The following is a 27,373-nucleotide window of genomic DNA, read 5'->3' as shown; positions in this document are numbered from 1 at the left end:
TGAAAGGTTGTCGTTTCAATTCCCACAAGTGACAGGAAAATTGGTGCCAGCTGGAGTGAAGGAACAGCACTGTCCTCCTCCCTCAATCCATGGCTGAGGTGCGCTGGAGCAAGATACACTCTGGGCACTGGGGATGGCTGTGTGTTCACAGCCCTTAGTGTGCTACACTCTAAAAACTAAAGGATACTAGAGGCACCTTTTGGAGTTCCTCAGCTTGCCACACTGGTGGAACCCCTTAAGGAGCCTTGAAAAGGGTGGTTCTCTGAGGAACTTAAGACAATTTACAAGGTTCTTTGAGGAACATGATCTGAAACCTTAATAGGTTCTTGAGGGAACCATTTTAAGCTCTTAGGTTCTTCAAAGAATTTTAGCTTATTTTATTAATTTTACTTTATTATTAATATTAAGCCTCAAATACTGCTAATCACAACACAAAATTAAGCAAACAACTGAAGTAATTCAATGACATTATTAAACTTGTATGTGTTACTTTTTAATAATTCATTTTTTTAAATACTTGAATAAAAAAGCAATAAACAAATAAATGAAATAAATGTACTGTAAATAAATTGATGAATAAAGTTAAACAAATAAAATAATTACAGGCTGGGCCTACATTCATGGACTTAAGTATTTCTCCCAGAACATTTTTGCAATTACAAATGTTTTGTTACACAAAAAACCTAAATTGATATAAATTCACACAAAACTCCAAAAATTAATTGGACATAATTATTGGCACATTTTCACAATTGTGGGTAAATAACTTTGTTTCAAGCATGTGATGCTCATACAAACTCACCTGTGGCAGGTAACATGTGTGGGAGAGAATGAAAAATTGTGGAACAATATCAACAACCTCAAGGCTACTAGTCCATCTCCAGAAATCTTGATGTTCCTTTGTCCACAGTACGCAACATAATCAAGAAGTTTTCAACCCATGACACTGTGGCTAATCTCCCTGGACATGGACGGAAGACATAAATTGATAAAAGTTTGAAATGCAGGATAGTCTGTATGGTGGATAAGCAGCACCAATCAAATTCCAAAGAAATTCAAGCCCTGCAGGCTCAGACACAGAGACATAAAAAAGCTAGACTGCAGTTTGTTAAAATGTATGTGAGTAAGCCAAAATCCTTCTGAAAAGACGTCTTGTGTACAGATGAGACCTTTTGGTAAAGCACATCATTCTACTGTTTACTGAAAACAGAATGAGGCCTACAAAGAAAGAACACAGTACCTACAGTCAAATATGGTGGCGGTTCAAAAATGTTTTGGGGTAGTTTTGCTGCCTCTGGCACTGGGTCTTCCAGCAGGTTAATGACCCCAAACATACATTCAAAAAGGACCCAGAAATGGATGGAAACAAAGTGCTGGATTTAAGAGTTAATCTTAAGAGATTTAAGAGGTTATAAGAGTTCTGAAGTGGCCAGCAATGAGTCCAGATCTAAATCCCATTGAACACCTGTGGAGAGATCTTAAAACTGCTGTTGGGAGAAGACACCCTTCAAATATGAGAGACCTGAAGCAGTTTGCAAAAGAAGACTGGTTAAAGAAGTCCAGTTAAAAGGTGTTAGAAACTTATTGATGGTTACAGTAAGCGATTGATTTCAGTTATTTGTTCCAAAGGGTATGCAACCAAATATTAAATTGAGGGTGCCAATAATTTTGCATGAAATATGAATTTGTTTTTTTTTCTCTGTTTTTGTATTCCAATACACACAAAGGAAATAAACATGTGTATAACAAAACAAGTGTAATTGCTAAAATTTTATGGGAGAAATACTTAATTTTTAGGAAAAGATTTCAGGGTGTCAATACTTTCAGCCATGATTGCATATATTTTACACTTTTAAAGAAAGTTGGGACACTTACAATAATTTGTTATATTGTATTTACTTTTATTTATCAGATAAACATACAAAGAAAAAAAATTTAGTATTAAGGTTCAAAATACCATGAAAAGCTTCAGGGAGTCAGGGGAAATCTCAGTGTGTAAAGATCAAGGGTGGAACCCACTGTTGAAGGTGTGACTGTTGGAGGAGCTGTCATGCTAACATGATGGACATAGCCACATGGGCTCTGGAGTACAAATAATTGTCACTGAACACAGTCCACTGCTGCATCAAGAAATGTAGTCTGAAACTATATTAAACAAAGAGGAAAACATATAATAATTTTATGTAGGAACACTAGTGAGTTCTTTGGCCAAAAGTTGGACAATAAAAATGTGTTCTGGGGTCAGACGAGCCCCGTTTCAGCTTGATTTTGGGAAAAAGAGATGTCAGATTCCACATGCCAAATATCAAAGGCATCCAGATGGTTAACAATGACAAGTGCAAAAACAGCATCTGTGATGGCATGGGGCTGCATCAGTGCTCACAGAAGAGGTGATCTGCAGATATGTGAAGGTACCACTGATGAATAGGCCTATTTTGATATCTTGGAGAGATATCTGTTGCCATCAAGATGTCATCTTTTCCCAGGAACTCCATGTTTATATTAGCAGGACGATGACAGGCCCCATTCTGCATGAGTTACAACAGCGTGGCTTTGTAGACACAACATGCATGTGTTAGACTGACTTGCCTTTGTCCAGATCTGTCTCCTACTGAAAATAAATGGAACATCATAAAGTGAAGAATCAGACAACAGTGACTGTTGAGCAACTCACGTCTTGTATGCAGCAAGAATAGGCAAAGATTTTGCTTGTAAAACTGCAACAATCCAAAATCTCTCATTACAAATGGTTAAAAATTTGTGATATGACTGTGTGGTAAACATGCCTCTGTCCAAATATTTTTTGAGTGTGTTGTAAGCATTAATTTATACATTTATGTTTATATTTTACAACCATGAGTAAATTTGTTACTGAAAACACAGAAAATCTTTTCTCTGTCCCTTTGTCTGTTAAGTAAAAGTTCAAATGAATTAACAAATTACAATTCAGTTTTTGAAGTGTCCCAACTTTCTGGAAAATGAGTAAATGAGCTAAGTCATGCCTTATGCTAAATACACACCAATGACAAATAAGTACAAATATATAAATATCTGTCAACTTACACTATTTAAATACACATTCTTGGGTATTTCTTAATTCTTTTTTTATTATATCCAGACAGTGTTTTCGTAACATTACTAACCTTTAAATAGAAATCGTTAGACAAGCATGATTTACATTACTGTGTGCCGCTGTTAATTTCTGTTATCCCTGGATCAGACTACACAATATTTTTGTCTTTCACGGCATTCACTATGTCAGATTAGCGCTATAATCTCGTGCTGTGTCTTGGTCAGGAGACTGGCAACACTACACCTTTGACACAGACCATTCTTCGTTCATGTTTTCTCTTCTGTGCTTACCACCGCACGCCAGAGAGCACTCTGTCCTCCTATTGGTCATCGCTCAAATTCGGTTTCAACACTGGAAAAATGTCGGATATGACAAAATTGGGCTAATTTTGTGTAGTCTGATCCCGGCATTACCGAGCAACCGCTGCTCAACAAGGCTGGCACAAAGAGATATTTCTACTGTTCAGCTCGGAAATGAGCACAGCTACAGACAAGTTATTTAAAACCATTTTATTTAATTGACTACTACATTTAATTGCTTTATTTCATCTCTAACACTTGGTGAATTATGTTAAATATTTTGTGTATTTTGTGTATTTGTTATGCTATACAAGAAACACTGTTAATGATTTCCATTGTATTTGTTTCAGTAGCTTTTTAATCTGTTTATTGTTTCAGATGTAAAGGTATATAAACAAACCAAAAATGTTATTCAAACAAACCTTTAAATATTATTATTGTTCTTGTTGTAATTATTATCAGTGTTATTATTAATAATAATATGACCTATATTCATAATATGTCCTGGGAAGAGACATAATGGAATGGTTTGCCAGTTCTCTGCCCCTCTCCTGATCATGGACAGATAGGGAAAATGCATATATATTATTATTTTTACTTCTTGCATAGCCATGTTTTACTATATAATTTAATGTAATAATGAAACAAATAATATAGCATTTCATTTTATGCATTTGTAATAATTTTTTAATGAAACCGAAATGCAAATTCAAGTGCAATTATGCTATTCATGATTCTTTTTTACCCTCCACCAGCCCTTGAACTGATAAAAACTGCCATAGAAAAGGCTGGTTTTACAGATAAGGTTGTGATCGGGATGGATGTGGCTGCTTCAGAGTTCTACCAAGAGGGAAAGTATGATCTGGACTTTAAATCACCACCAGATCCTTCAAGACGTATCACTTGTGATGAGCTATTAGAGATCTACCAGGGCTTTGTCAATGATTACCCAGGTAATTATTAATAAATGCATTATCAAAAATGGATGTGTTACTGAATGTATGGCAATATTATTTCTAAGGCTGTACCTGGTGTGTGTTATTCATATTACTGAAACAGCCCCAAATAACAATACTGTTAAACACATGTACCACCAATCTAAGAAAAGGTTTTATTAAATATTTCATATAAAACCTTGCAGAACAGTCTTACTCCCACTTGTGAAGATAGCACCAGCACCAGCATATGGTCTCACAATGTGTCTGAGGATCTCATCCCAGTACCTAATGGCAGTCAGGGTACTTAAAGCTAGCACATGGAGGGCTGTGCGGCCCTCCAAAGAAATGGCTCCCTACATTATTACAGACCTACTGCCAAACCGATCATGTTGCAGGCAGCAAAACCTTCTTCATAGCATCTCCAGACTGTCACATTTGCTCAGTGTGAGTATGCCCTCATCCATGAAGAGCACAGCACTCCAATGGTGAATCTGCCAATCTTGGTGTTATCTGGCAAATGCCAATCACCCTGCACAGTGTTGGGCTGTAAGCACAAGCACCACTGGATGTCAAGCCCTCATACCATGTTGCAAGCCACCCTTGCTACAGCTTGCATTGATGTGCCATCCTGGTTGAGCTGCACTACCTGAGCAACTTCTGTGGGTTGTAGACACCGCCTCATGTTTCCTCTAGGGGTGTGAGCACTGACAAAATGCAAAAGTGACCAAAACATTAGCCAGAAATAGAACAGAGAAATGGTCTGTATTCACCACCTGCAGAACCACTCCTTGTTAGGGGTTGTCTTGCTAATTGCCTCTCATATATATATATATATATATAGATATATATATATATATATATATAGATATATATATATATATTGTTCCCAGCTTTCAAGCTTTGCAGACTGAACATGTTCAGTACTGTTGGGCCAGACGCAATTCAAGTATCATTTCTAGATTTCATGTCTAGTTGGACAGAGAAAACTGGAAAAAAAAAATAGGTGAGGTGAATTGAAAGGTTTAATATTAAGGTTCTTCTATAAGAAATATAAACTATAAAAATATTAGGATATTTAATTGCATCCTTTAATTAAAAGATTCATGGACTTTCAAGGGCACCTGCCAAGCTGAATAACCATCATTGCCCATCCCTCAGATGGCACAGCATAAAAACCATCAATCTTCTAAATTCAGTATAATTGCATGGTGACAGCACCATTAATGCTATACAATGACTTAGGTTAGCTTTAAGATGATACACTGTATTTTCTCTTATGGCCCATGCACTTTCCAACAAGTCGATGTAAATCCACATTCTGCATTGTTCATAAAATATATTTTTGCTGTTGCAAAAAGAAAAGGTAACATTGCAAATTAGTAAAAGCTATAGTTAAAAAAATAAGATTTGGAAGATTGAGAATGGTATTAATGAAGAAAAAACCCTATAAAACTCACAGTAAGACATTAGGTAACATAATCATTTGTCGTTTTCAAAGTTATTTACAAGATAATGCTTTTTCGTTTTTGCATTTTAGCCATGTTAATTTAGATTTTATCACAATATTGACATTAAACTCTTCTCTACAGTGGTGTCTATTGAAGACCCATTTGATCAGGATGACTGGCCAGCCTGGACCCAGATGTGTGGTTCAATGGGAATTCAGATTGTAGGTGACGATCTAACAGTGACAAACCCAAAGAGGATAGAGAAAGCTGCAGAGGAGCGCACATGCAACTGCTTGCTTCTCAAAGTCAACCAAATCGGCACTGTCACAGAGGCCATCCAAGCGTGAGTGACAGCTGCCAGTCATATGATCTTAGTTAGATAATACATTCACTCAGCTTCATCCTACCCTTGTGCACATTATAGGTTCATCACAAGTTCACTCCTATTACATTATATGTTAATCTATTTTCTATTTCTTCACTGTGAGGACATGATGCCTTTCAGCTACAAAAGTACTAATAAGATCAGATACTGATTTTGGATTATTAGGTTTTGATGCTACAACTTGCACAATCTGGTACTGGGGGTCTTATATTCTTTTAACCGATGCTTTGCATTGAGTATTGTGACTTAATGCTCATGCACTTCTGCTTCAGAGCATTTAATTTTATTTACAATGCTTTTCTATTGAGGTGTTACAGTTAAACTGAATCAGCGAAAAGTAAAATAATTTAAGGAAAATTTAAATAAAAAAATGAAAACACATTGTGTTATGGTATTCATATTTGGCATAACTTCTGTAATATAACTGACTCAGCTTTTTATTATTTCTCTGTATTGTATTTTGATTTTTGTATTTGATATTGTCATTTTTCTATTTTTGAGATTCATACTTTCAGTTAATTTATATTGCTCTGCCAATCCTCATTTTGTGTCATTGTATTATACCCCAACTCCTTATTCCTTTCAGATGCAAGTTGGCTCAGGCAAATGGTTGGGGTGTGATGGTCAGTCATCGCTCTGGAGAGACAGAGGACACATTTATTGCAGATCTTGTAGTGGGGCTCTGCACTGGACAGGTAACACATCTCCCTTCAATTAATCATACATTTTCTGAGATAAATCTTGCTAGGTGGAGAAATGTGTTCTCATATAGAAGGATATAATGAGCAATTAAATATTTATACACTATACAACTTAAAGGCCACATGGTATTTTCAAATGCTGTAAAAGTAACATTGTTGTTTTGAAAAAGCAATGATACACAGTCAGTTGAATAATTTTGCAAGGCCTCATTCAAAAGAAATTTTAATATAAAATTACTGTTTACTACTTAACTACGACCCTGAAATGGACAAGCGCAAAAGAAGATGATAATGAGGATGATGTTTACCTCTTAAATTTGTCATACAATATTTGTGGCCTGTGAAAATGTTATGGTACATTGGTTTAGCCTGTTTGTTGTATGTGTATCAATCTGTTTGTATTCAGAAAACTCTACCTGACACTGGTTATCTTTTTTTCCGGCCCAGATAAAAACTGGAGCTCCTTGTAGATCTGAGCGTCTGGCCAAATATAACCAGCTGATGAGGTGAGAGCTCAGATATATTTTAAATTGTAATTAATATCTTAATATGTACTTATATTAAAAAACTCTGTTAGGATTCTCTCTGTACGAGTGTGATCACTTTGCCCTTATCTGTTTCTAATAGTATTGTGCAGTTGAGCTGGCTTGACATTAAATGTTTAAAGTAGTGTCACTGTCACAGAGCCCCAGGGATCTGGGTTGGGGGTTCAAGACCCACTCCACGTGACTTTCTGTGAGGAGTTTGGCGTGTCCGTGTGGGTTTCCTCTGGGTGCTCCGGTTTCCTCCCACAGTCCAAAAACACACATTGGTAGGTGGATTGGCGACTCAAAAGTGTCCATAGGTGTGTGTGAATGTGTGTCGCACTGCGAAGGACTGGTGCACTCTCCAGGGTGTATTCCCACCTTGCGCCCAGTGATTCCAGGTAGGCTCTGGACCCACAACAGCCCTGAACTGGATAAGTGTTTACAGATAATGAATGAATGAACAAACTTAAAGCTGCTTGAAACCTAAATCTGGAAGGTAGTGTCACAGTCACACAGCTCCAGTGACCTGGAAGTTAAGGGTTCAAGCCCCGCTTCGGGTGACTGTGAGGAGTTTCTGTGTCTGGAGACACTGTTCTCCCTGTGTCTGCATGGGTTTCCTCTCACAGTCCAAATACATGCGTTGGTAGGTGGATTTGTGATTCAAAAGTGTCCATAGATGTGAATGTGTGATTGTATGTCACCCTGTGAAGGACCAGCATCCCCTCCAGGGTGTGTTCCTGCCTTGCAACCAGTGATCCCGGGTAGGCTCTGAACCCACTGCGCCCCTGAACTGGATAAGCAGTTACAGACAATGAATGAAGAGTGAATGAAACCTAAATCTAAGTTTTATTGTTAGCCTACAGTGTAAATTGTACAAATGATTTTTATGAATATGTTCCCAAAGTCTAATATATATCTGCTGAGTTTCACCAGTATTGCACTCAATATGGTAGGTCCTAAAATATGTAAAGCGTACTTAAAGGTAGCGTTGACAATTCTGGGAAAGTTTTGTTCTGACTGAATTGTTTACGTTTAAAAGCTCTGTGTTTTTTAATTAGGAAAAGTAAGTTTGAGGATAAAAATGACTGTTGTATGTATGTGGCTGAAATTTGTAGGTTTTAATTCATTGTTTGAATTACCACAGAAACTCAATTGTAACTAGAGTTTTTTGTAATATTTTGGTTTGTGTTTACTTTACATTAACAGTCTCCTAAATCTGGTGTCAGTTCCAGCTTAACTAATACGAAACAGCAAAAATAAATAAATATTACAATATAATGCAGCAGGAACAGAGCAATATACACATCTCAGTTCATGCTGTTCATGCTGTCAAGAAGTTGTGAACATCAACAACTGATGTTAAAGCTACAGGGCTGTAATCACTGTGTGTTTATGTGCTCTGAATAATCTGGTTATTGCAGAAAATCAGATTTTCTCAGTAGTCCAATCACCGCATTTACATGCACTCAAGTAGTCTTTGCAAATGTGGAGCTTTTTTTTTTTGTAATTTAGAATAGTACACAACGTGGCCCTTCTTGCTGTCTTCTCTGTATTGCTGCAAAGACGAAGATGAACAATTTTTTAGGACACTAAATGTGTTGCACATTTGCTCCTGCATTACGGACAAAGAATTGTGCCTGCTGGATGCGTGTTCGTAGCAAGGATTAGTGGGTAATACTTAAGGAATTTTCAGCCACAGAATGGCGAGAGAACTTCTAAATGTCTCAAAGATCTTTGTGACCTGATGAATGAAGTCATGAGTCCAGACGAGACGACTGTGTCCTGCTGTACCATTGCAAATGTGAGTGGCAATAGTATTATACAAACCTGGTAGCTGCTGTGAATACAGGCTGATCGCAAATTTTGGCCTGTCTCACCACCCAGCACACTCCGTATAATGGGGCTTTATACTCATCCATATTTCTGCTGAAGAGTCCTTTGTTGTATGCTGCTGTACAAGCTTTCAGATTGTTGTGGATAGATTTCGCCATCCACATCTTCTGGTTGGGAAATGTCTTGATGGGGATTCTGGGAACCTTGTCACTAACCAGCCACCCAATGAAGCTCACTATAGCATCTGTAATCAAACTGTCATCAGCGGAGATGGCCCGGAACATGTCCCAGTCTGCATCATTCAGAGCGTTCTGCAGGGCGCCCACCAATTGGTCTGTCCAGCGCAGCACCTCCTTGAGCTGAGCTTCCTGTTTTAGCCTTTGTTTATATCTCGGCATGAGGAAAATTGTAGCATGGTTCGACTTCCCAAACGGTGGATGAGATTGAGCTCTGTAACTGTCCTTTAATGTGGTGTAACAATGGTCTAGTGTCCTGTCGCCTCTTGTTGGGCAGGTGATATGTTGAGAAAAGTCAGGTGTTGCAGGTCTGAGGTTGGCATTGTTGAAATCACCAACAACAAGAAACATCCTGATGGTGTATTTGGAACAGTGTGAGAGCGTCATGAACCTCACAATGTGCGGTGTCCATGTTGGCCTGATGGGGGACAGTATACCATGGTGGTTATGACTGAGGAAAAGTCCAGAGGATGGTAAGAAGAAAACAATTTAGAGCGACACACTGTGAACATTTTTGTGAACATTGTGAACATGGTTGTCTTCTACACATTGGTGTTTATGTCTTTCTGATATTTGAATTAGTTTTTCGTCTATTTTGCTATGAATCTGATTTGACACTGTTTTTCTCAATACCTGTGGCTCACACATTGTCCATTCATGAGATAGGTGTGAAACACGGGTGAGAAATCCCCTCCCCACTGTCTAAGATGATGGCCTATTAGCCTCCACCCTACAACTATCAGTTTGAATGTGTAAGTAGTTTGCTTGTGTTATGAAATGGCCATTTGCACATTTCAGCAGCAATGACACATATTTACAATTATTTCAGTCATACACAACACAATAGCCTGCACACACACACACACAATGGTCCCACATCAATAGAGCAGTAGTTTGCTCTATTTCCATTTGCACGTTTCAGCAGCAGCAACACATATTTAGAAGTATTTCAGTAATTTGCACCTGACATACAAAAGTGTACAAACACATGCTACGGGAGCATAATACATTGATGTCATATCAATAGATATTTAGTTTTCACATGTTATGAAATGGCTATTTGGACATTTCAGCAGCAATGACACATATTTATAGGTATTTCATAATTTTACTATAAGATGTTATTTCTCTCTATCAGCTGGACTCTTCTGTTCTTCTGCACAATTACAAAACATTTACCTTCAGCTTCAGGAATTCCATCCCTGGAATACTACTGAACTACCTAGCAACTAGTCAGCACCGAACATGCAGCTGAAAAAAAAGTCAAACATTTGGCTTTTTCATCATAGTCCTTGTTGGATCAATATGTTGCACGAAATGTTGCAGTTCTTCCTCACGGTCCTCGCTGCTATCCTCCGAGGACCTGCATTCTTCTTCACTCTCCAGGGCAAAGCTCTCCTGGATCTGCTGCAAGGCATCAGCAGCTGAAAAGTGTGACTGTGCTTTACTGAAGCTCCCTGCTCAGTGTAAAAAACACAGCATGTGCTTCAGTTTATAAGATTAAAATGAGCATTTTCTCACTTAGTAATTCTCCAATAAGAGTTGCCGGATTAGCATACTATTATCATATGAATACGAAGGGGTGGGCCATCAAGGGTCTGAGTCTCAGAGAGAGATGTGCCTCTTGTTACGTATCCTTCTATAACAACAAGCTAAAAAAGAGAGCTTGTTCCTCTCTTGTTTTTTGAGCACAGTTTAAAATTGGTGTGTGATTGTGCGTTGGTCACAAATTGTTTAGTGTCGTATTGATTGTTTTGACTACAATCAATACGACACTGCTCTTCTTCTCTGTACCACTGCATGTATTAAGTATGATAGAGACAAACATGTTTCTATTAATTCTGGAGTCAGTGCTCCCACCGGCAATATAAATCAGAATTTGTGCCAACACTCTTATTCAACTCAGCAAGTTTTTGTATTTTTGACCCTAAAATATGACCCTATGATTATGATAATGAATGCTTATTTTGTTGCATTTTTTACCCTTATAGTTCAGTGACGAGGCTTGTACTGTTAATATGCTCCAGTATTAACACCAGGATATTTTTTCTTATGCTGCTGGGAAGCCTCATCACTGAACTATAAGGGTCAAAAATGCAACAAAATAAGCATTCATTATCATAATCATAGTAAAATGTACAATTAATCATGATATTGACTCATATGAACTAGCACTACCATACACCCCTTGCACAATACAGTAAAGTACGTCCAGTGGAAAACTAATACAGCTGCGCTGTGCTAAGGAGCAGCATGTGAAGTTGTTTCTTTCCACAGCAATAAGGCTTTACAACGAGTCTCCTTACTGCAGGAACTACTTACTGCAGGAGCCTGTCCCAGGCTACGCCTCACCACCCTGTCCATGAACATCAGGAATAGGAGTGGAGCCAAGGCACAGCTCTGACCGAGTCCAATGCCCACATTGAACAAGCTTGACTTACTTGCCAATCTAAAGGCAAGGTTCCAGAGGTCCATACAATATTGTATAGGTGTGTCATCCAAGACAGCCCCACAGTATCGAGTGCCTTCAGTAAATCTTTGTGAATCTCATACACTCCTGGTGCTTTGCCATTGCAAAGCTTTTTCACCACCTCAGTGACTTCAGCCAAGGAAATGGAATCTGACACCTCAGACACTTCTGGCCCTACTTCCTGTCCAGTCACTTCCTGAAAGTCATTCTCCATGGCCTATCCAAACTCCTCCCATGCTCTGGATTTTGCTTCTGCAACTGCCACAGTTGCAGCCTTTTTCAGCCAAGCTCAAAAAACCTTCTTCTTCCATTTGACAGCTTCCCTCAAGCTTCCCACACCCCTGGTGTCCACCACCGGGTTCTTGGGTTGCCACCATAACAGGTACTGACAAGATTTTGACCACAGCTATATGCAGCCGCTTACATAATGGAAGTCTGGAACAGGGTCCTTTCACCCTACCTCCTCTGAAACGTGAGAAATTCTTTCAGAGGTGAGAGTTGAAATCCATTCGTACAGAGTCCTCTGCCAGCTTTTCCCAGCACGCCCTCACTATACATTTGGGCATACCAGGTCTGTCTGGCAGCTTTCCCTGCCATCGGATGCAACTCACCACTCGATGGTGATCAGTTGACAGCTTAGCCCCTCTCTTTACCCGAGTGTCCAAAACATATGGCCTCTGATCAGAAGAACACAACCACAAGGTTGATCATTTATCTTTGGCCCAAGGTGCTCTTGTACCAAGTACACTTAAGAGCCACATTGTGTTTGAACATGGTGTTTGTTAGGGACAAACCATGACTAGCATAGAAGTCCAATAACATCACACCGCTCAGGTTCAGATCAGGCAGGCCGTTCCTTCTAATCACTCTTCTCCAGGTTTCCCAGTCATTGCCAACATGAGCACTGAAGTCTGCCAGCAAAACAATAGAGTTAGTGCATGGAATCCTCTTTAGAACTCCACTTACTACCTACAAGAAGGCCAAATACTGCATTGAGGTGACCCTCTCATTTACCAGGACAAACTTCAACTGTACAGCTGCCAGCCAGGGACCTATGATTATCCCCACACCCGCCCTGCGCCTCTCACCCTGTATAATTCCTGAGTAGGAGAGAGACCAATCACTATCAAGGAGCCCACAATGTGTGTAGAGGTGAGCCCAACTATATCTAGTTGATATTTCTTAACCTCTTACACCAGCTCTGGCTCTTTCCCCCTCAATGAGGTTATGTTCCATGTGCCAAGAACCAGTTTCTCCTGCCAAGCTCCATGATGCCAGGGGCACCTTTACCCCCGCTCTGTGCCCAATAGGCATTGCACCACACCCCTACTTGCGTACTTGATCTTGCATGTGGTGTGCCAACATAATCCTGCCACGCTGCCTTTTCTGGCTGAGTCTGGTCGGGTCACGTGGGCTGTCCGGCCACCAGGTGCTCGCTGTCGAACACTACCTCCAGGCCGGGCTCCATAGGTAGATCCTGGTAACCCTCTCCCAGGCAGGGTAAACTTAGTTTGACGTGTTGTATTCATAGTTGTGCTTCTTGGATTGTGTTTGTCTGGATCTTCACTCCAGACCTTTTTGCCATGGGAGACCCTACTGGGGGCAAACAGCTCCCGACGACATAGCCCTGTAAGTCATTAGACCATGCAAGCCCTTCTGCCTCAACAAGGCCCTGATCCAGGAAGTGCAGCCAAACCAATGTTCCAAAACTAAAACTCAAAGTAGACTTAAATAAACTAGCCTTAGAACTTCCAAAGTGCATACAACAAAAAATAAAAACAGAGATATATAACTAGACCAAATCAAAACACAGTGGCAAAAAAATTGAGTGAGTCCAAAAATGACTTGCTGATTTTCTGGTGCAGCTTAAGAACTTTAAGGCGCTCACTTTGAGGACCAGTACGCAGTTGTAGCTGGCTGGGATTGGCCAGAGCTGGAAATGTTATCAGTTCAATGGAAAATTACAGTTCACACTACCTATATAGAGTGATAGAGACAAAGAGGACCAGAAGATGAAACAAGATGCCAAATACATGCACAAATTGTGTTACATGTAACACCTGGCAAGGAGCATCCAGGGGCCAGGCAGAAAAACAAACAAGCAACAAATGCGGGACAGAGTATGTGATGCAGATTAGTGATAATATGTAAAACCAGCTATGACACCAGTAGGGAAGAGTAACCTAAAATGGGAGATTAACCAAAAGCTTGTGTGAAAAGGTAGGTGTTCCTTCGAGATTTAAAGATTGAGAGTGTGTTTGAGACCCGAACAGTAACAGAGATTAGGGGCTGTATGAAAATAATCTCTTTCTCCTACATTGTTTTGTCCTTATGAGGGTAGACCAGCATCCGGTGAACAAAGTGTACATGAGGGATAATAGGGTATGAGAAGTTCAGTGAGATACTGCAGACCTAAACCATTTAGAGATTTATAGACCAAGAGGGGTATTTTATAGTTAATATCAAATTGTATAGGTAGCCAGTGTAGGGATGAGAGAACTGTGTTTATATGGTCAACAATTTTAGCTCTAGTGAGCACTCTGGCTGCTGCATTTCGAACTAACTGAAGCCTGTTTAGCACTTTGCAGGAGCTCCCTGCCAGGAGTGCATTGCAGTAACCTATTTTTCTAGGAAGTTATAAATGCATGTACTAGTATTTCTGCATCTTTTAAGGACATTAATTTAATTTTGTCAATTTTTTGGCAATATTGTGTAAGTGGAAGAAAGCGGTTTTGACTCTATTGGATATATGGGTGTCAAATGTGATAGCTGAATCAAAAAGCTACCCCTATGTTTTTAATGAAGGTACTGGGTATTAGTGTTGAGTTATTAAAACTAATAAAAGCATTTCCAAGTGACTGTTTGAGTATCTGTATTTAGTAATAAGATCTCAATTTTATCAGAATTTAACATGAGAAAATTTGCAAAATCCAGTCTTTAATTTCCATCAGATAGGAGCTGTTTCAGTGCTGAGATCTGGTCTAAATCCAGACTGAAAGACTTTATGAATGTCATTGTTTTGTAGAGAACACCACAATTGCTGTGAAACAACTTTTTCAAAGATTTTAGCTATAAAATAAATGTTTGGTATTGCCCTGGAGTTTGGGGCCCGATTGGGTTTTTTAATAATTAGTTTGATTACTGCTAATATCAGATATTTAGGTACATATCCAGTATTAATGGATGAGTGTATTATTGCAATCAAAAGCCTAAAGACTTTAGGTAAGATTTGTTTAAACAACAGCGTTGGTACAGGATCCATTATACATTAAGTTGATTTAGATGTGCTAATAATATTTATAAAGTCATATTCATTGACAGGGTTGTAGTAGTCCAGGTGCACTTTATCATTAAAAAAAATCATTACATTATTACAGAAATCAGGGGACAATTGGGGTGATTTCGTTTTTTTTTGTTTTTTTTTTAACAATTAGCTTTGACAAGGAATCTAGGGTAGGTGTCTTTGTTGTATTCTATAAGAGAAGCGATTTTGGCTTTTTATTTTGGCTTTACATAAGGAATGTTTGTATTTTGAGAGGCTGTGCTGCCGTACTATTTGGAAAATAATAGTTTTGTGTGTCTCCAGTTACCATGGTTATGAGTTTTTACCCTTTTTAAAGTATGCGCGTATTCATTGTACCATGGAGCCAGCTTTTTCTCTCTAAATTATTTGGTTTTGACTAATGCAACACTACAGAGACCATGAAATGAAAGTGGAAAAGAAGATGAATGAATGAATAATGCAACACTATCTAGGGTTGTACACATAAAACACTAAGTTGAGGTTGTTATAGTGCACTTTCTAGAATAACATGGCAGTGGACAAATTTTGTATAGTGCAGCTTCATATATGAATAGATGGTGATCAGTCTAATGTAGCAAGCGATTGGACAGATTCTCAATCTCAATGTCCTGTGTTTGCATCAATAAGTGGGCCTGGTAACATTCTGAGTGAACCCTAGAGCCTCCAAAATAGATTCAAACCCATTTTTGTATAGGATCATGAACTTTCTCAATGCGAATATTGGCATCACCAACAATTAAAGGAACACTAGGCAACATTTGGGTTTTTTGCTCCCGTGGCTCCCCCTTTTTATAACACTACTGAAATCAGTGGGGATTGTGAGGGGTGGATGTGGTTTCCTAACCTCCTCCAAATTTTTCAAATGCCTATTTTACACATGGGGGTGCGAAGATGTCCCAGAGAGTTTGTTCACACATGCAGCACACAGTGGGATATTTTTTGCATTAAACAAACACTCTTGCAGTGGGAAATGAGACATGTGCTTTAGACATGGAGCAGCGCCTGTGCAGTGCATGCAGGAAAAACTCCGGAACATTTCCCACACTGTTGTCAAAACTTCACCCAGGGTTTTTTACTAGGGCGCAAAGAGGATAGGTCCTGAATGAATGTTGCAGGTGGTCGTGTTCACACGCATCACAGCTGTAATTTTATTACTGTATCATTAAAATATTGTCTATTATTTTATTATTTTATTTTATATTTTATAATTTTACTTAGCCTTTTCTGAAGTGATAACTACATTTTTATAGGGACCTGAAAGATGATAGGTTGTGAAAACCATGAAATTGTGCTGCCTTTTTGATGGTAACTTTAAAACTAAGCACTTCAAAGGATTTTGCATCATAACCAGAATTATTAGTTGTGTGTATAATAGGTCCATAAATTATGGCTACAGGCCAACAGGACCAGGGGTGTGTGGGCAACTGTAATAGCTGAAGCCAGGGGGAGTGGACTGAAAATGTGTGCTTTAGATGCTAGAGATTGTATATATAAAAGGCCTAATTTGTTTGTATTAATTGCTTAAATTTTAAATTTTAAAAGGTCTAGGTTTGTAAAATTGATTTTTGGGCATCTATATTAACAAGCTTTGTGGAGAACAGACATTAGGACATTAGGAGACATTAGGAGCTAAAAAATGATTTACCTGCTCAATGTCCAGTCTACCTACCTGACTGAAATCCCATTAGCGGACGAAAAAACGCAGACCTATCTTGAAAACCACTGAGACCAAGAAGTGTACACAAGATTCCGTATTGGACACGACAGATTAACTCATATGTGTCCAGTAAAGGGAGAAGCAGCTCTTTGTTTTTGCAACAAGCTAAACTCAGCTTACGATAAAACATTTAATGTTGGAATGTATTGATTTTACCTATGAGAGGCAACAGATCCTAACTACAAAGTCCATAACAGAATTATTCAATGTGAAAGCATCTGCTGTCATGCCCTGGCCCTGTCCTGTACTGTCCTGTGTGTTTTCCCCACCATGTCCTTATGTAGCACATGGCTCTGTTTGTTGTTGTTCTTGTCTCTGCCCTAATTCCGCCTTAGCTCCACCCTCTTGTTGTGCCTCCTTTGTGGTCCTGCCCCCTCGTTATCTGTCCCAGGTGTTCCTTGTCTGTGGTGTGTATTTAGGCTCCCTTGGTTCGCTGTTTGGTTGTTGGACATTTTCCTTTTATGTACTTGTCTGGTCTGTCTGTGTCTTTTGTTGTTGCTTTAGTCTGCTTGTATCTCTCTAGTCTACTAGTACCTTGCAAGTTTGTGCCTTTCTAGTCTAGTCTGTTAGTTTTTCCCTTTCTGCGCTCATTTGGTGTGTTTCTCTCTCTCTGGTCTGTTACTGTTTCCCTTGGTATACCTTTCTAGTCTGTTAGTTATTTCCTCTCTATTCTGTTAGTATTTCCCTCTCTCTCTAGTCTGTTAAGTATCTCTGTCTCAACAACTCTGCCTAAGGATCATCTGTCTATATCTAAGTAACCCTATCCTGGTCTGTCTGTATCAGTCTCCTGCCTATCCCTGGTATTCTTTTGATGAAATAAAGTCTGTTGTGTTGCATTTGCGTCCGCCCAGCCATGACATCTGCACTCCTAAAATTCCTGTCAGTAACAAAGCAATACATATGATGAACTTAAATAGATGGCAGCCTCAACATATCTAAAATAAAACTGTATTAGTAAGTCATTTACATCTTACTGCCTTTCTTGCCATGAATGTGACCCTATGGGCAGATATGGCATTCATAATAAACGCTGCTTCACAGCGATTACCAACAGCGAGCATTAGTGCTCCTTCAGGACCTTGCTGTGGCTGAGATTTTGTTTGTCCCCACATGGAAAACAAAGGTGCCAAAATCATCAGGACACATGCTCCCAGCAACATTAGAAAAATTATCCCATATTTAATACTGGAGCATATTTACAAACCTCATCACTGAACTCATAAATACAAAAACATAATAATTGTCCATTAATTGTAATCGTGGTAAAATTATACAATTAATCATGATTTTGATTTGCACTAATATCACACAGATAATAGAGAAGGTAATAGAGAATTATTAGAGAAGGTACATAAACGTCTAAATGACTTACAGCAACATACAGCAAACAACTTAACCTAAGTGTGTGACCTGCCAGCTGCAAATGATGTCTGAGTGCATTTGGCTGATTTTTGAGTGTTTTATCATATTTTTACTTCTGTTTTCAATTTAAACTTTGTAGAATGCTTCGCATAACACCCAAGTTTATTATTATACAAAAAAATGCAATATATCAAAATGTTTTCCTTGAGGCTTTACAAAACACAGAGCCAGTTGATGTTCACTGTTGATGGATGATGAAATTTTTAGATTAGGCTGCATGGTATGGTTATGGTGATACATGTACAGTTAAGGTAAAAATATTTTACAGGTTTTCTACTCTACTTTCTAGTTTTTTTGGCAATAAGTAAATCACTTGTAAGTCTGTCATATGTATCTGTGTATTTCATATTGCCTCATCTTCCTGTAATGGGACTGAAAGTCTAAACAAATCCAAAAATGTGGTTTTACATTGCACACAAACTGAAACTTTGTCCAAGGTACCTTTTGACACATTATATTTTGGTTCAGACCAAACTGAGAAATCAGAAAGTCCGGACAAAACAAGATGTGTGAAATCACCCTTAGACATTTTTGAGGGTTGTGTTTGACATGCCTGTTATGTACAGCCAAAATTGAAGTTTGCTGTTACCTAACAAATGCATAGGGCATGAGAGCATTTTGGTCTTGGTTTTTTTGGTGAACCCCCAGCAACAATAGCACAACTCATAGTATACAACCCAAAACCCACATCACATATACAACAGCATACACCCCAAATATGCACAACCACGCATATAATCCCTGTAGAGTCCCAAACATGACATTATATTGTGTCTTCAGTGAGCCTTTCAGATTTTTGAGACACTTTGAAAATAAAGAGATAATATCCGTGGAAGGAAGCTAAACGTGTAGTTTTTCCACGGTATGGAAGTTGTGTTCGTATTTTGCCATCTGGCGGTGACACAATGCAACTAGTGCACAATTTAAGGTGAAAGAGAAAATACTAATGAATTGATTGCTTATCCTTAGTATCCCGGATGTGTACTCTGAATTTTTTCACTTTTTTTTCACTGTATTTTGGAATCTGAATTTCATTTGTCGAATTTGAGCAACTTCGAAATATATTGTTTGTATTGTTTTAAGCTTGAATTTTTTCTATCAAAATCTTGAATAATAACAGTGAAAAGTTCAATTCAAGAGCAATTATATTCAGATGCATAACTGCAAAGCAAAATATTCAGAGGTGGAAATCTGAAGACTTAAATTAAAAAATTTCAGTGCTACAAATTCAAAGGTGGTAATATTTCAAAGTCTGATGAAACAGATTTGCGTCCATAGTTTCTCCTCATCCTAGAACCAACTCTGAAATGGCTGTCAGGTGTAGGAAAATATAAAATATAAGAATAAAATGTTTTTGTTTTATTTTATGAAATATAAAATTTGATGCCTGCAGTATACAAAAAAAAGTTGGTATACAGTATGTGACTTGAGGATACTAATTTTTGCATTACAAATAGAATTTTTGCCCATTCTTACATGTTACAAGACTTAAGCTGATCAACAATCCATAGTTGCTGTTGTCTAATTCTGTTAAAATTGCTAAAAGTGCTAAAGTACATTCAACTTTTAGGCTCCGTGATGAATGCTGCTGTCTGTTTTGTCTAAAATTTTAGTTAAATTAGTCAAAATATCTAGAAATATCAGAACATTAAAAAAGCAGTAAAATTTAGAAAGTTGGATTTGGTAATTCAGTTTTTTTTTTAACTTTTATTCTATACCCTAGGGTTAGGGTTTAAAACATGCTCCAAAAAAGTTGGGACAGTTATATACCATAGGAGGCAGATCTGGCTTGCAGGCAGGCCTTCTATATCACCTAAGCCATATTGTTGTAGCACATACAGAATGAGGCCTGTCATTGTCTTGCTGATGATATGGACTTCCCAGGAAAAAGACGTTGTCTTCATGGAAGCATATGCCTCTCTAAAAATCCAGTGTCGGTCTCCATATCAATGGAAATGATCACATACGAAAGTCGTCTATGCCGTGATCACTGATGCACCCTCATAACATAAGAGATGAAAGCTTTTGCACTTGTCGCTGATAACAATTTGGATAGTCCAATTCATCATTAGCATGGAAAACACTATGTTCATTTTTATGAAAACAAGCTGAAACACAGACTCCTCTGAACACAAAACTTGACATGTTTTTGCTTTTGAAGACTCTGCCTTTTGGTGAATGCTCTTTTTACATCTTTCATATTATTGTGCTTATAGTGTATTGCTTCAAAACTGTGACATGAATTTTCTATAAACTATTTTCACTCTTATATTTCCCCTTATTTTTTGGAATGTGTTGCAGAGATCAGTTTTAAAATTTGTATTTAAAAGACACAAACAATATGATTAGTAAAAACTTTGGAAATCATATTTCTATTAATGTTTTGGTCATATAAACCTCATAAAACTTTTCAACTCATAAAACTCATAACTCATAAAAAACTCATAAAAGTTTTCAAAATAATTGAAAATGACAAATTATTGTTTATATTGCACTTTACACAATGTCCCAGCTTTTCTTGAAAAAGGGGTTTGTAGCTGGCACAGGCTTTAACTAAGGGGTAAGACTAAATTATAATGAAATTTTTAAATGATTAAAAAGACATTTTTTTGCTTATTCCTGTATTATATGTTGCCTTTGCCTCATTATTTGCCCCTCTCTGCCCTACAGGATTGAGGAAGAGTTGGGAGATCAAGCTCGATTTGCTGGCCATAACTTCAGAAATCCCAGCGCCCTGTGAGACCATCATAGGCTGCACAAAGTCCACACAACTACTGACATACAACCGCTATCAGACAATGTGCATTGATTGAGAGAAGATACAGTCCTGATGAAGAAAAAGACTTGAATGATGCAATGCGTGATAACATCTGACATCAGGACTATTTGCACTGAACACATACTAACACTATGGATGCTAGAAAAAAAAGTACATATCTGATGGCCATGCACAGATCAGACAGAGAGATAAAATGCACGCAACTGGACTGACTACAAGCAATAGCCTCTTTTAAATTGTAGGAGCAGATTTGAGCCGGAAGAGTAACATTTCCAGTTACATTTCTACAAGGATGGTATTATGCATTTATATATAAATTCAAAGATTTTCAGTCCGTCATTCAATAATTATGAAACAATCAGTCTAACAACGCTTGCTAATGTTCTGCTGACTAGGTGCACTTAAGGTGGACAGTTTTCCAGTTTTAGCAAAAAGTGTCTGGTTTTTAAGCCACCTTACCTCCTACAAGGTTCAAGACACTTGTTGGTCCTCCCTTCAATTTTAACTTGTTATTAGTAGCATATGTGAATGAAAGATTTTTTTTGTATTTCGTTCATTTAACAGGGTGGCCATATAGATTCTTATGGTTCCTGTAAATTAACAGCAGTACACATTCTAAATAATTTTTATCTACTTTTTGTCTTGAGATGTATGCCAATGAGATGTAGACATCAGTAGCAAAGAACAGAATACTATCAAATAGCAAGCTAATATAGTTAAACAGGAGCAAACCTGCACAGCATGGACACATTATCTCTAGTATAGATTTTCAAGACTTTTGTCACTGCTGAAAATGCTGCTGAAGTTGTACAAGTGTATTATGCCATGAAGTAACATCAGAAGTATAGGTAAAAATTTCATTTGAATAATAGAAGACTAGTGTGAAAAAGGGACAAACTATGTGTTCTGAGCAACTAATAGATTGCAGTCTTTTGTTGTACATAATAATTTTACATTTTGTGTGTAGTAATATAATACTCCCATTCCTGAAATGATGTACTCTTTTTCAGGGTGGTCTTCTTTATTCATATTATTTAAGTGGATACGCTAGGTAAGAGGAGTTGTTCTCACCATATAACGGATTTTATTCTAGCTAATGCAAGATGCAAATAAACAAGTTTTGATGATAATCACTCAAAAGTGAAGGCGCAACCCTGTGAAACCTGTGTTGGAGTATAGTTGTTAGTATAGTACAGAATTGGCCATTGCTCAAATACTGTCCAGTGCTTTCTTTGAGGTATTCTTGTGGTCTTGATTTAGCAGAAATGCAGATAGAAAAATAAACCATATTAAAATAAACTAGGAATGGAATGATATGACCCTGGATACTATTTTGCTGTATGGTGGAAAAGAGGCCAATGATATAGCCAGGACAGAGTTTATACACAAGACATGACAAATAGCTAGCAGCATGCACATGTAATACACATGCATGAACAATTTGACTAGACTTGAGGTATTAAGAGCAATGAAGCAGAACCAAATAGATTTAATATAACCTGTGCAGCAGAATATTCAAGTTTTTTCAGGATTTTATATTGAGGATCGTGAATGGTTTGAAGAGGCAGTTTGCTGTTAACCACAATTTGAATCTTGTCAACGGAGTATAGGGTACGTATTTTATTTCATGTAATTTGTTTCATTTCAGTTTTGGACACATATTGTAAAGTAAAACATCAGTGACGTAGCCAGAAATTAGTCTTTGGATGGGCTTTGACAAAGGTAGGTGGGCAGTTTTTCTTCCACTAAAAGCATAAGTGCAAGCCTTCTAAAATGGGCCCTATAGCCATGATGCTCTATATGCCCAAGGCCTTGATGGGCTCTAGTGTTGGCTGTTCAATGACTTTAGTCCCTCCATCACTCATGGCTCATGACGTTGGCACAAGTTCACGGAGAATGCAGTGAGGCAGCTCTGTTCCTGCAGCTGCTGCTTACTTCGGAAACATCATATTATACAAAGCTTTCAGTCTTCTCCTTTACACACTTCATAACGAGTTGTTAAAACCATGAAGGTGTGCAATTGGTCCCGGAAGTATTAGAGAACCAATCAACTTAAGCACACACACGCAAGCTTTTCGCAGTTCTATGGCAATGTTGCATGCTCCTTAAGCTCCCCTTACATTGGCTTGAACCCAAACTCAAAATTTGACTTATGGAAGTGTGCAAGCCAGAATAGAGCATTTATGAGCATGCTTAAAATCACAAGCAGGGTATTAGCTATTGGGTAGGCCCAGGCCCACTGAAGCCCATCCATGGCCCCACACCTGGTAAGAAGAGAAAATCCTGAAAAAATGCAAAAAATTAAGTAAATGCATCAGAGATAAAGACTCACACTAACTGGACTATCATGTCTGGGAACAGGACTGTCAGGCATGCTTACACTGACATACACACACACACACACACACATGGGCGTGTGCGCGCACACACACACACACACACAAACAAACATAAACTAACATCTGTGTGGCAGTTTCACACTGTAACTCCCTGACACACATGACTGCACTTCTCATTCCTTTACTCCCACTTTCTTCTGCATTCCCTAATCCTTTCCTTTTCTTGTATATTTGATGTTACCTCCCTGTTGGTCCCCCTGCCATGGCTATGAATGCAGACATATGGGGTATTTCACATAGCTTCAAGTCAAATGTGTCCAACAGGAAAAGAGATCTTAGGTCTGGGCTTAACTTATCCAGCTATGTCATAAATTCTGCTTTTTGGGGAACAGCCATTTGGCTTGTTCCTTTATGCTTGAATCCTTTCTCCATCTTTTCTCTATCTGTGGAATTGCTGTGATGAAAGAAAGAAAAAGAGAGTGGAAAAAATGTTTGTCATAAAATATTTTCATTGATTAAAATTATCACTTCCAATGTGTGTTGTTTGTTATTGGAAAACTGAAAAGAAAGTGTATTTTAACTGGGCGCAAGGCAGTAGTGATGTGTCGGTCGCGAACGAACCGGTTCAAAGAGCCGGCTCTTGTAAGTGAACGATGAGAGCCGGTTCCCGTCTAAGACCGAGCCATTTTTTCTAAGGCTTGTCATATTATGGAATCAGATTTGTGCCAAAAAGAATCGCACAAAAAATTCATCTCAAACGTAAAACTTGTAATTTTCAAACAAAATATCCAGCTCTGACCTTTGTGCTCCATGGTTTTAGTGCGTGAGCTCTGAGTTCTGCGCGTGCTCTCTGAGTTTTGTGCGCCAGCTGCACGAGTTTTGTGCGCATGCTCTGAGTTTTGTGTGCCAGATCCCTGAGTTTTGCGAGCAGTTTGAGAAGGGTCTGGGCGCAGATCTCACGCCTGAGGCTACCTCTCCTGTGGTACCTATCTGAGGCGCCAGAGAAGAGGTGGCGCCGTTTCAAATATCGCCATCTAGTGTCATAGGGTGGTTTTGCCAGTAGACCCAGAATTGAAACGCCGTTTGTGTGGGAGCGTGTTTGTATGTGACAAAATTTTGGACGGACAGGTCTGGAGTTTTTTTGACGGTACGTTACGAGATGTCTTTGTTTAATTAACGAGGATATTGGGTCGCTGGGATAACTTTTTTTCCAAATTAATGAACTCACGTTAGCTCTGCATATATATATATGTGTGTGTGTGTGTGTGTGTGTGTGTTAAATACATTTTTTGACTTATAAAAATAATAAAGTATTTTTGTTTTGACATGAAGTAGATTAACCAGACGGCTAAATGTGTTTGGTTCTTAGTTATGTAGCATACTGTATGATCTTTATATATATCGATTATTTATTTATACATTCATCTATCTATCGTTGTGTCTGTATGTCTATGTCTGTTGTTATATGTGCGTATACTGTCCAGGTACAAGGCAAATGCATACACAGATCAACCAAAAACAATGTATACAAGAAAACAACAGATGGACTCAAGTCTGTAATGTTATAACTACAAGGTGCTCCTGTGGACAGTGGAGCTGAGAGAATATACAGTGAGTGTAGAAACAAGGAATTGGTCACAATATCATGGTTGATCCGTGTATAACTGTCTACAAAACTTCCATTAATGCAATTATTAATGTATGTTTTTTCATTTTTACTTAGATGCACTCTTCAGTCTGGCTTTGTGGTTCAGCCCCATCTTTAAACAGATACACAACATGCTGCAAAATGTTTCATTGTCCTTTGTGCCCTGTGAAGTTGTTTAAGCCTACCGACTTGGCAAGAGTTAAGAAGCACATTGAACTTCATTGGAAAAATGCAATACCGTTTAAAGGTATTGTAACCTTGCTATTTTTATTTTTGGTAGGACAAAGTTCATGTTGATTCATGTGTTTTATTTTTAATTTATTTTCACATTTTTCACAGAATATCGAATTCACAGAAGTCATCAGAATTGCAGATCAGAAGAACACTGTCACTGCCCTCTGTGCTCAAAAACTATTTTGAGGAGAGATAATATGGAAAGCCATCTTCAGGCATGTCAGGTTACTTCCTCTGTGGTGCACACACCTTCACCTACAGAAGTACCTTGCATATCTGCTATATTCACTTCAAATTCCTCAAAGGACGCACCACCTCATTTAAAGTCAACCACACCCCAAGCACCTACTTTAACAGTTGGTGCTTCTAAGATTTCATCATCTGCTCCTGTACTTTCCTCTACATCATCCATTCCTCTGTTACTTCCTTCTCCGAAAAAGGCTCAAACGACATCACCCCAAAGAATAAAGTGCCCTCACTGCACTACAATTGTACATGGGAAGAATTTGCCTGGTCACGTTTCCAGAAAACATTCAGAAGCAAAACCAGATATAACCAGCACATCACATTTGAAACGTGTTTGTGTGGAAAAAATAATTTAATGTCACAAGCTTCATTTTACTGTCTGTTCATATTTATGTCCAATAGTGTATAAATAAAACTTTATATTTCTCATAGACTGAAGCCATCATAGAGAGGACGTTTGAGGTGATAAAATGCAACAGAGCAAGTCTGAAGAGTACATCGTTCGTTTTAGAAGTCATGACTCCAGAGGTAATAAATTATATTTAAAAATTTTGTTTATTAACATTGCATTATCCTGTCTAATCAATAATTTATCTCACTTTAAGATCACCATCCTTCTGTTGAGAAAAACAATGTTTTTTCATGTGTAGCCTTTGAATGACTCAAACTGATTGCTTTTTTTCATTCTCTAGTTTGTCGAATTTTAAAAAACTGCTTGTTTTTATTATTATTATTATTATTATTTTGTTTGCATTTTGCTGTTACATAGTATTGCTGTTTTTTGCATAGTGGCAGTTTGTTTTATTAGTAAAAACCTGTTCTTGCATGTCACTTATTTTCTCTGTACAGATTTCTTTTAAATTCTGTAGGATTTATTCATTTATAACTACTTTCTTTTATTACATTTGTCTCTGTTCATATTTGTGTTTTATTCCATATGTTTTATAAATAATTAAAGCAAGAATGCTGTCATTAAATGCAAGATTTCTCTGTTCAGAATATTCTTTGTATTTATTCTGTAGTTTGTTTTTATTTGTTTTTAGTTTGTTTGATTTAAATTTGTTTTAAACTGTAAAATTGAATGTGTGTTTTTCTTAATTGTTGTTTATTCACATTTTGCATTGTTTTTATTATTATTTAATTATTATAATAATTATATACATATTAATAATAATATACAAATAAATACTTTGTTTCCAGTGTAATTTAGTTAACAAATAATTTTGAAAATGTGCTTTTATAAGGTGTCATTAAAATACAAACTAGCATTTTATTAAAGGAAATGCAATAAGAAGGATGGCTAAAAATATGATTGAGAAAATGTCGAGACACATTGTTAGAGATCACAACAATTAGTCTTTATTTTTAGTCACTGACTCCTTCATATTAGAACATAAACATATCGCTTATATCCCAATCAAATTTAGTGGAGATTCTGAGACTAACCTCAATATTGACATGGCAAATATTTCACTAACCAACCATATACTATAATTCCAGGAATATGTTTGACTTAAATTTTGTGTACATCATAATATGTTACAGAATCGTATAAAATGCAAAAAGACGGCAAAAACATTGAGTTTATTTACAACTATTTCCACTTGCCAGAGATTCGCACACTGCGTATTCTGCCATGTTCACTTTATCAATCATGTGACTTTCAGAAACAGTGATGTCATTTCCCGGACTCAGTGATGAGATAGGTCTCGGAGGAGAGGAGGACTGACAAATGAGATTCACGGCCTGACCCTGTTGAATTTGCTCGCAAAAC

At 37.8% G+C, this 27,373-nt stretch overlaps 1 protein-coding gene and 1 long non-coding RNA gene across 2 annotated transcripts in view; both read left to right on the top strand.

The window, feature by feature from the left end:
* eno2 (enolase 2) overlaps positions 1 to 23,999 on the top strand; it is an 81,545-nt gene extending 57,546 nt beyond the window's left edge. The window contains exons 8-12 of the mRNA XM_066673668.1: positions 4,128 to 4,325; positions 5,900 to 6,101; positions 6,730 to 6,838; positions 7,292 to 7,350; positions 21,024 to 23,999. Of these exons, the coding sequence (XP_066529765.1) occupies positions 4,128 to 4,325; positions 5,900 to 6,101; positions 6,730 to 6,838; positions 7,292 to 7,350; positions 21,024 to 21,093 (638 nt within the window). The 3' untranslated portion in view covers positions 21,094 to 23,999. The remainder of the gene's footprint in view (positions 1 to 4,127; positions 4,326 to 5,899; positions 6,102 to 6,729; positions 6,839 to 7,291; positions 7,351 to 21,023) is intronic.
* A 962-nt stretch (positions 24,000 to 24,961) lies between these two features.
* On the top strand, positions 24,962 to 26,267 carry LOC136699141 (uncharacterized). The gene is made up of 4 exons (XR_010803617.1): positions 24,962 to 25,082; positions 25,195 to 25,366; positions 25,459 to 25,568; positions 26,032 to 26,267. It is a non-coding gene; the product is annotated as an uncharacterized lncRNA (long non-coding RNA).
* Positions 26,268 to 27,373: the final 1,106 nt, after the last annotated feature.

Source organism: Hoplias malabaricus, chromosome 6 (assembly GCF_029633855.1).
Source record: "Hoplias malabaricus isolate fHopMal1 chromosome 6, fHopMal1.hap1, whole genome shotgun sequence".
NCBI lineage: Eukaryota > Metazoa > Chordata > Actinopteri > Characiformes > Erythrinidae > Hoplias > Hoplias malabaricus.
This window is presented reverse-complemented; position numbering and strand designations above follow the sequence as displayed.